The sequence below is a fragment of the Bombyx mandarina genome, chromosome 24, assembly GCF_030267445.1.
Source record: "Bombyx mandarina strain Sakado chromosome 24, ASM3026744v2".
Classification (NCBI taxonomy): domain Eukaryota; kingdom Metazoa; phylum Arthropoda; class Insecta; order Lepidoptera; family Bombycidae; genus Bombyx; species Bombyx mandarina.
The window spans coordinates 7445043-7455000 of record NC_143230.1 but is presented as its reverse complement, the minus strand read 5'-3'; the positions used below and the strand labels follow the sequence as shown (position 1 = coordinate 7455000).

The 9958-nt window shown below is 52.8% G+C and overlaps 1 protein-coding gene and 1 long non-coding RNA gene across 2 annotated transcripts in view; one reads left to right on the top strand and one right to left on the bottom strand.

The window, feature by feature from the left end:
• Positions 1-9958, top strand: part of LOC149499978 (uncharacterized) — a 141775-nt gene that overhangs the window by 131633 nt on the left and 184 nt on the right. The gene's annotated exons all lie outside the window — the stretch shown is intronic.
• LOC114252235 (histone H2B) lies at positions 2128-2740 on the bottom strand. The gene has a single exon (XM_028186739.2). It carries the CDS (start codon positions 2621-2623, stop codon positions 2249-2251), a length of 375 nt encoding a protein of 124 aa, XP_028042540.1. The 5' UTR covers positions 2624-2740; the 3' UTR covers positions 2128-2248.

Genomic DNA, 9958 nt, shown 5'->3' with positions numbered 1-9958 from the left:
TTTAGTAGGTGAGCTCACGGGGCTCAAACCTGACGATGTTGCTAACACGAACCCTAGCAAGAGTCGTGCTTCGCAGAATCTACCACCGGATCGGAAGCGCGACCCACTGAGAAGATCCGGCGAGAAACTCAGTGGGCTGTGTCTGAGAGTTAATTTACTCGTCGAGCCCTTCGTCGCAAGCGACGGGTTCGACGAGAACGGTGACCGGTGCTTGAAGTACCTAAAAGCACCGTTAGTGGATCGGGAGGATCCGAGATGACGTGTTTTGGGCGACGTCGACTGCTTTCCATTCTGTCCGCAGGATCGGGAATGTAGTTACCGGCGGCCACGATGAGAGGGTTCTCATGACGTGCCGCTTTATCGAAGTGGCGCATCGACGCCGACTGCATATACTTACTGGTGGACTCTAAGTCCAGGTCGTCATGGAGGTCGACGTTCCTGACGAACCACGGGGCTCCGACGGCTATCCTGCAAAAACGGGATTGAATAATTTGGAATGACTTTAAGTGAGTGCGGGCCGCGTGAGCGAACACTACACTTGCATAGGTCATGACGGGGCGTATGCAAGTTTTGTAGAGTGTCACCTTATTTCTAAGGGACATTTTACTTCGCCTACATATCATCGGGTAGAGACGTCCTAGGATGAAGGCGGCACGGTCGCGTACCGTCTTAATGTGGGGGCGGAATGTCATCCTACTGTCGAGGGTGACGCCTAAGTACTTGACCTTCGGGGCCCACGGTATGGGCTGGTCGAACATCGTGATTGGGCGAACGGCGGGGGCGGGGGTGTTGACGCGCCTAGTCGGGAGAGGGATGCTCAGCGTGGTGTTCGGAGGGCGACCCCTTTTGAAGAGCACCGCTGTGCTTTTCGTGGGGTTAATGTCGATGCGCCACTTCCGGAACCACTGTCCCATGGTGGTAGCTGCGGTCTGAAGTCGTCGATGAAGCAACGCCTTCTTCCTACACGAGTAGTAGATGGCGGTGTCATCGGCGAAGAGCGCCAGATGGGTCTCCGGAGACCGGGGTATATCATTGATATACAAACTGAATAGTAACGGGGAGAGGGCGGAGCCTTGCGGGACTCCGGCTGTGACGTGACGGGGCCGGGAACGCGTTCCCTCGACTCGATATCGGAACGAACGGCTCGACAAGTAGTCTCGTATGATGAGCACGAGTCTGTCTGGCACTCCCATGTTATACAGTTTGTATATCAAACCGTTGTGCCAGACTTTGTCGAACGCCTTCGCTATATCGAAGAAGAGGGCTCCTGTCGGAATGGGTTTCCGCCTGTTCAGCCCTAGTAAGATGTGCTCCGTGAGGCGGTGCACTTGATGGACGCACGAGTGTCTGGCGCGGAATCCAAACTGCTCGTCTATGAGAATTTTGTTCGCGGATACGAAGTCCCAGAGGCGTTTACGAAGGAGCCGTTCGTATAGTTTGCCTATCGCCGGGAGGAGACTGATGGGGCGGTAACTCGCGGTTTCGTTCATCGGTTTGCCCGGCTTGTGTATGCCGATAACGTCCGCTTCTTTCCACGCCGCGGGAAAGATGCAGTTCGTCATAGCAGCATTTAGTATGGTGGCCAACATCGTTATTAGTTGGGCTGGTAACAATTTAAGCGCGCGGTTGCGGATGCCGTCGGAGCCGAAAATGTCGGCGTCACTACCCACTCGTATTTATACTTTTTTGAAGTCACGAATCGAACGGGCTCGTTTTGCTCTATTGTATGGAGATGCGTGCTCGCACGCATCTCCATACAATAGAGCGAGACGGATATATTCAAAATTTAATGTGTTTTAATTGTTATTATTAAATATATAATATCTATTTCTTATACATAGGTACATATATTGTTTATTTATTTATTTATTTATTAATTAATAATAATTTAATGATTTTACTTTTTATACATCACACATTACATTCACTTTTGGTTATTAGAATACTACTGCTACAACTAATATTATGATTTAATAATATATAAAAATCGGTGTGTGATGCATGATAGGTATATTGGTATTTGAGGTATATTAAAAATAATAACAACAATATGTAATTTATTTAATTCTTATAAATAGATCGTATATTAATAATAATAATAATAATAATAATCATTTTACTGATAGATTTTGCGGCCCTGAAAAGGGCCTTTTGTCGATGTAAATGCAACCGAAACACGCATACGAACAGCGTACGGTCGTGCATCAGTTTTGTGAGTTTGAAATAATTACCGAAGTCATGAAGAAAGTTACTTGGAGCTCGTGTATTTCGTGACGGCTTTGGTTCCTTCACTGACCGCGTGCTTGGCGAGTTCACCCGGTAACAACAATCTCACTGAAGTCTGAACCTCCCTCGAGGTTATCGTCGAACGCTTGTTGTAATGGGCGAGACGAGAAGCTTCTGCAGCGATACGTTCGAAGATGTCGTTCACGAACGAATTCATGATCGACATGGCTTTACTCGAAATACCGGTGTCGGGATGGACCTGCTTCAGCACTTTGTAAATGTAAATGGCGTAACTTTCCTTCCTCTTGTGCTTCTTCTTTTTCTTATCGGTCTTCGAAATATTTTTCTGGGCTTTACCAGATTTCTTGGCGGCCTTTCCACTTGTCTTAGGCGGCATGATGATTCGATATTAGTATTTAGATTGCTCTTTAGAAATCCCCACGGAACGCAAACGTAACGGACGTTCGGCACGGTTAACGTGAAGCGGTAGAATAAAAAATTTGAGAAGAAGAAGGGTCGTCGTACCCCCTTTCGGGGGCACGGAACGGGCCTCGGGGCAAACCCCACTGCCCGGAACGAAGCTCCCTACCACACAGGGCAGGGGTGAAGTGTTTGCAAGACGGGATTAGGGGGGGCTGTTCGTATGCGCGTTCGGCGCACTCCACATCGACAAAAATATATACATAAACATAATACGATGGGCTTGGTTCTGTTGGGCGGAGTGATGCCCGCGGAGGAGTCACCCCGGCGCCGGCTGCTGTCCTCTGCTTGAATTTTTTTTTTTTTTTTTTTTTTTTTTTTTTTTTTTTTTTTTTTTTTTTTTTTTTTTTTTTTTTTTTTTTCCCTAACTACTAACTATAACTAACTAAAACTAAACTACTATACTAACTATTAACTAAACTATTTACATTATGTACAAAGCGGGACAACAGTCAGCACCGTGGGGCCCGCCACCGGCCCCATGCCGCGGCCCCACCTCTACAAGTCAGAGGGGGAGCCGCGGCACTGGTTTGGCGCTCACCCGCTAAGGGCTCCCCAGAAGGGGAAGACCGTCGCGGGGAGGGACCGACGTAAATCACTCCCCTTAAGGGGGAGTGGTCCACCCAGACGGGCGGTAGAAATGGGTCCCCATAGGGGGGCACCCCAACAGTGTGGGGGGAGATGAAGAGTGTGGACAGCTCAGTCCCATGGGGGCACTCATTATGAGCACTCCCATATCACTCCGGTTAAGCCGACTATCTTACCATAGCCGGGGGTTCCAGTAGCTCCCTTGGTAGCGCCTGACCATCAGGTGGTCTGGCGTGCAAGGGAGCTATATTGTGGAGATGCTCGTGGGGTCCACCGTCAGCCCGCTCGTACATATTACGAGCTAGCCTCCGAATGAACTCCTCGAGCGACTCCACATCTAGATCCCGGGCGATTACGTCATTTCTGACGTAACGCCCTGCTCCGACTATCGTGCGAAGAGCCAGATTCTGCTGGGCCTGTAACTTCACCCGCATGATCTGCGGGATGAGGTGATACCAGGCCGCAGCTGCGTACGTGATACGGGAACGGACATACGTCTTGTAAATGCCGAGTCTAGTCCTGGTCGGCAACCTGGAGGCCAACACCGGCCGGAGGAGAAACCTCGCATAGCGGGCGGCCGCCAACGCCGACTTGGCGTGGGCGGTCATCCTCAAACTCCGGTCGATATTGACTCCCAGGTATCGGACACTGGGCCTAAACTCGACATTGACTCCACGGAGACTGAGCTGTCCTGGGACGGCTCTTGTGCGGACCGGACCGAAGAGGATAGCCGCGGTCTTCCCCACGTTGACCGCGACCCTCCATCGGTCCAGCCACTGGGGCAGTAGGTCCAACAGCCTCTGCATCCTCGAGATGGCCGCAGAGGGGAAATTAGAGGACGAGAAGTAGGCGCTGTCGTCGGCAAACAGCGCCAACTTCACGTCGGCTTCCCACGCTTGGAGGTTGCCCTCAAGCGTGGGAATGTCGTTGGTGTAGAGAGCGTAGAGGACTGGTGCCAGGACGCTTCCCTGGGGAACTCCGGCCGTGACTGGGCGCACCGACGACTTTGCGCCCTCGACCGCGACAAGGAAGGATCTTCCCTCCAGGTACGACCCCAGCAGTCGCACATAGGCGTGCTGGAGGTCCGTGTTCTGCAACAGCTTGTAGATCAGTCCCGCATGCCAGACACGGTCGAAGGCCTTCTCGATATCGAGAAAGACTGCGGCCGTGTACTGGCGCGCGTTGGACCGATCCGCCAAGTGGTGCATAACGCGGACCAATTGCAGCGTTGTCGAGTGACCGCTGCGAAACCCGAATTGCTCGGGTCTGAGAAGGATGTGCGGCGACACCCTTCTCAGCAGCAGCCGCTCGAACAACTTGCCCATATGCGACAGCAGAGTGATCGGACGATAACTGGAGGGATTTCTCCTATCCTTGCCGGGTTTGGGCAGGGCAATAACCTTGCCCAATTTCCAAGTTCCCGGGAAGTGTCCTGTGGACAGAATGGAATTGAACAGTCGTGTCATGCATGACACGACCGTTTCGGGGAAGTGGAAAAATGCGAGGGAGGGAATACCGTCCTCGCCCGGCGCCTTGCGCCTCTTCATCCGCTTGATGGAGAGGCGCAATTCACTGGGAGTGATGAAATCACCATCTCCCAACGGTGGCACCGGGGAGGAGAGTAGGCTTGCTACGCTCTCTTCCACCGATTGGTGGAATGCGGCCTCTGAGGGTGCAGAGTTATTTGGAGCGAACTGCCGCTCCAGCATTACGGCCAGGACATCGGCGCGGGCCTGAGCCGAGAAGCATCGGTTGCCCCTCTCGTCCACGAGTGGACAAGTCGGGGCAGGCCGATTTGAGAGCTGGCGGCAAAGTCGGTGGAGGGACACGGACGAGGGGTCCTCACGGGCCTCCTCGATCCGTTCCTCCCACGCATAGCCCCGATAGGAGCTAATCTTCGCCGCCAACTCCGCTTCCAGCTCATTAAGCTCGCGCTTGATCCTGGGACAACGAGTTGTCGCCCAGAGCCTCCTCAGGCCCCTCTTCCGGCGAATAATCGCTTTCAGATGGGCCGGGAGTATACCTCTGGGCCCGCCGCTGGGCACAAGAGTCGTCGCCTGGTCGATCGCTCCCCTGATGGAGTCGACAAGGCGGACTGCCGCGTCGTCGACCCCCTCAGGGGTGTTGGGGTCCTGAATTGCGGGAAGGTCGACTAGGCGTCTCTTAAAGAGCTCCCAGTCGACCTTCGGTCGTAGGGGCGAGGTCGCAACCCGGGTGAGCCCCATTCCCAGTGTGACCAGGATAGGGAGATGGGGGGTACCCAGGTCGTACAGTGCCTCAATAGTTAAGGGGCACCGTAGCCCCTTGTGAACGCACACATCCAACACGTCGGGCTGGAGTTGCGCGGCGGTCGGAATGTGCGTGGGTTCGTCGGGGCCGACCACAGAGTAGTCGCCCCTATCGGCATCTTCTAACAGCCGCCTGCCCACGCTGAGTTCAGTCGGGAGCCCCACGCGACGTGCTTCGCGTTGAGGTCCCCGACCAGCAGAGCTGGGCGGCTGTCGCAATTCAGGACCCGTCTTATGTCCCCGGGGTGGAAATCAGGCCCCGGGGGTCTATACGCGGCATAAACCCGCATATCTCCCCCCGAGGTGTGGATCCTCACACCGATCGACCTTGTCGATGTGAAGGCCAGCAAATCCAACTGATCATGCACCACGTCTCGCCTGACGAGCGCCGCAGTGCCCCTGAACGGCGTCCCGGCAGGACTCACCTCGTCACGTCGGTACATGAAGTAGTTTGGAATCCTGAACACATCCCGAGGACGTACTTGGTCTCGCCCAGGAGCACAACCTCAGGGTTGTACTCCCGGGCGAGAACCAAGAGCTCGTTCTTGCGGGTTTTACCCCGCCGGGGTTCCAATAAATGATGCGCAGTTCCTGGCTAGCCATTGAACTGCGCAATCATTCGGTAGAACCCCGACAAGAGAGCCCCGAAAGGGCTGGCTCCCGAGGCGATCTCACGGATCACTCCGGAGACCACCTCGGACAATTTTCCCAGAGCGCGAGAAGCCATGCAGCAAAGCCGGCAGGTTGTGAGGCCTGCCGACCGCTGCGCTGCTCGCGCTGAGGGCGGGGGGGAAGAGGGGCAGAGTATTGCCCAACGCTCAGGTTGAGCTTGAGGCAATGTTTGGGCAATGTTTGTCCCTCCAGTTGTGGAGGGTTAGGGTCGGCAGTTACGTTGGCTTCCATGGCCTCATGAAGTTGTTGGTCCACTTCCATGTTTCTGGCACTGCTCTCTCTCGCCATTTTCTTCAAGAGTTTCTTCCTCTCCTTTTTTTTTTATTTTTAATTTTATTTTTTTTGATTTAGGGGCTGAGCCGGCTGTCTGGCGAGTGTCGTGGGCTGTGGTGACAGCTATAATTTGGGCTCGGCCACGAGGAGTGGGGTTGGACGTTTTGGTCTGTCGCGGCGGGTTGGCCTGCGCCATCAGCGTGGTCGCTGACGGCGCTGCCTCCACTACCGAGACAGACGGAATGGTACTAGGAGGGGGGGGGCTGGGTTTGGGAAGATTTCCCTTTCCCCTTCCCCTTCCCCTTAGGGATGGGAACAGGTGCGACTGGAGCCGGGACATTCCTGGGCCGAGGCACCGGTGGTGCAGGAGGGGGGATGGTTACTCCCATCATCCTGGCCCTCTTGCGGTAGACCACACACCGCCGATCGATGGCGGCGTGGTCCTTCCCGCAATTTGCACAGGATAATGGGCCATCCCTTGGCCTCGGGCAGTCCGCCACAATGTGCTCGCCGGCACATCGAACGCAGCGGACCGCACGGTGACAATTGGTGGACGCGTGACCGAAGGCCTGGCAGCGGTGACACTGCGCAGGTCCTCGGTTTGGACGCCATCCCTCAACCGTCACCCCCGGCAAGTACATCAGTTCATTCACTGAATACAGCCGGGCGAGGTCACCCTTGGAGAGGTGGTCCAAGGCCACGAAGAAAACGCAGCCCTGTCTCCCTCTCTTGGCCCGGATACACCGGGCATGTCGAGCAGGAAAGCCCAGCTCCTTGAGGGCGTTCGTAACTTCCGCCGCATCGGTGTCGGCAGGGAGACCCCGGACGGCCACCTTCGAGGGTATTTCCTCCGACAGCGCATAACAGAACCATTTGATGGTTCTGTCTGCGGCGGAGGCCCTCGAAAGATAGTCCTGGATCACCCTGTACTCCTCCGCCGATGACGGCAGGAAGCGGAAACCGGCGCCGTGGGGTCTGGCAGAAGGAGCCCTACCGAGGCGCTCCCTAATGGCTGCCATATGGCGAGACCAGTTCGGGAGGGCTTCCACCATGATAGGTGGATGCCGGCGGAGCTCCTCCTGGACCCGACCCCTCGGCCTCGGGGGAGGAGGAACTTGGGTTTGGGTGGGTCTGGGGCGAGTACCCACTGGGGGTTGGGATGCGGCTATGGTCGCATAAGATGTTGAGGGAGTGGGTTGGTACGGGTTAGGGACCTGTTGAGCTTTAGTGGACTCGAGATCCATATACCTGGTTGAATCCAGGTTGCCCGCCGTGCCGCTTAGGGCGGGGGCACCTCGAGTTGGATCCACTGGGATAGGGGATATGGTCGGGGAAGGGGATCGAGGAGGGGATCTGAGTTGGCGTGGGGCTACCCCTGTCCTGGTGGGGGCCCTCGGTTTGGGGATGGGTTTAGCTACTGGGATGGGACTCCCAGTGGGGGATGAGGACCTTGATGAAGAAGGAGAAACAGAGTTGGAGTTGGAGTTGGAGTTGGAAGAGGACGGGGCGGAAGACGTGGCCTCGCTATCCTCTCCCTCCGATTTGGAGGAGGGACCTATTCTTGGTCGTTTATCTTGGTCCGATGAGCCTCGGTCTGACTCGGACCTGGCCTTCTTCCGCGGCCGAGAGGGCCCCGAGGGATCGGTCAACGAGGGAAGGGCACCTTCCCTCGGTTCGATCCTCGGAGGACCCCCGGCCGAGGCCGAAGGCCCGGGCCGATTGTCAGTTCCGAACCCCATCGGGCCTGTACGAATCATTGGTTCAGGTCTATGGGTCCGTAATTCGGCCATAGCCTGGCGTCCCTTACGAGACGGGCCGGGAGTGCTGATTATGGGGGGTGAGTGATCCCCAGACATGATTTGGTAATCCTGAAGATCACGCGGACATTGGTGCCCTCACTAGGAAGGCTATGTATATACTTTGGGCGACCAGTCAGCCGACCCTTCGTTTCGAAGAATAAGAATGTAGTGTAGGTCAGTTTGACTGTGAAGGGAGACTAGTGACGCTTGTCAGTAGCAGTCCCAAGTATAACTATAATTGATTTAAATAGTAGAAAAGAACAAAAAATAAAGTAAGGAAAATAATTAATAGTTGGGTCTAACAATACTAATCAAAACTAATAACTAAGTCAAACTAACTTCAATTAAGCAAAATAAACAATAAATACTATCCTTAATTACCGCTATTAACTACCACGATAACGTGATTGGGGTCACCCGTCGCATGTGGCATTCTAATATAAACTAAGTACTATCAATTCGAAGAGAATTCTACCAATGTAATTTAAAGCTACTGCTAATTATTATCAATTAATTTTAAAGTTATTAATTAAGAAAGAAAATTTACATATGTAGTTCTAAGTGACTACAGAACAATAAAATAATTATATTATCCAACTAAAAACGGTGGGTTTTGGACACCAATACCACGGGCCAGGTCCACAAGGCCGGGACCCCCGGGTTAGAAGATCTCAAAACCAGGTTTGAGATCAGGGAACCCCGGGATCAACGACCGAGCGGGCCACGACCGAGACACTAGCACCTTCCTCCCCCGGCTAGCTCCGGTACCACACAAATAAAAATAAAAATAATAATAAAAGTAAAATAACTAAAGATAAAATAATACTATGAAATTTACAAGTTATTAGCTGCAATACAACTTATACGACGGGATCGCACAACCACAATCGTCAGTACTATTGTAAAAAATGACAAAACAATGGGGACGGCTTATGATCGGTGATCGGTATGCCAATAATAATGTAATCTAGGTTTAAAAATTAAATTACGAATTCGAAAAAAATATTACACCAAAAGAGGGTAGATATGAAAAAAATTTTAAACTTGCTATATACTTAAGATAATTCAATATATGAACAATTTAACTACTTTCTACCTAATAATTATAAAGAAACTAATAATGTAAAGTAATGCAATGAAATCGAATAGACATAGGAAATAATCAATTGTACAATTAATAATGAAATGAAATAACTAGAAAAACTTAAACATACGACCTACCTGTAAGGCTCCGACGCCGCAGACCTGTGGAGGATTGGCCTTCGGGTGTTGGTAACAGCCCCTCCTAACCCGAGGGTAGGGGAGGACTGGGAACAGACACGGGCGGCCAGACTCAATGGCGCTCACGTACACCAGTTTTATTAAAAATAAAATGGTTACGCAGCTTTCACAGGCTGATCGACACCTACCCGCTATTAACCAATGTTAAGAATAGAATAGTGTCAATCAACTCACCTGTTCCCGGGTCCCTCGTTTGTGCTGCTCGGAACGTTACCGCGCCGAAACAGCTGACGCCAGATGAAACACTCTCGCGTAGGATCACTTCTGCACAGCACACGACACACAAGGATATCCTGAACGCACTGGTGTCCCGGGGAAAAAATTTGCGCCGGTCGAACTTTATTTTTTTAC

Coding starts and splice junctions, on each gene's coding strand:
- LOC114252235 (XM_028186739.2), bottom strand. CDS start 2,623: ATGCCGCCTAAGACAAGTGGAAAGGCCGCCAAGAAATCTGGTAAAGCC.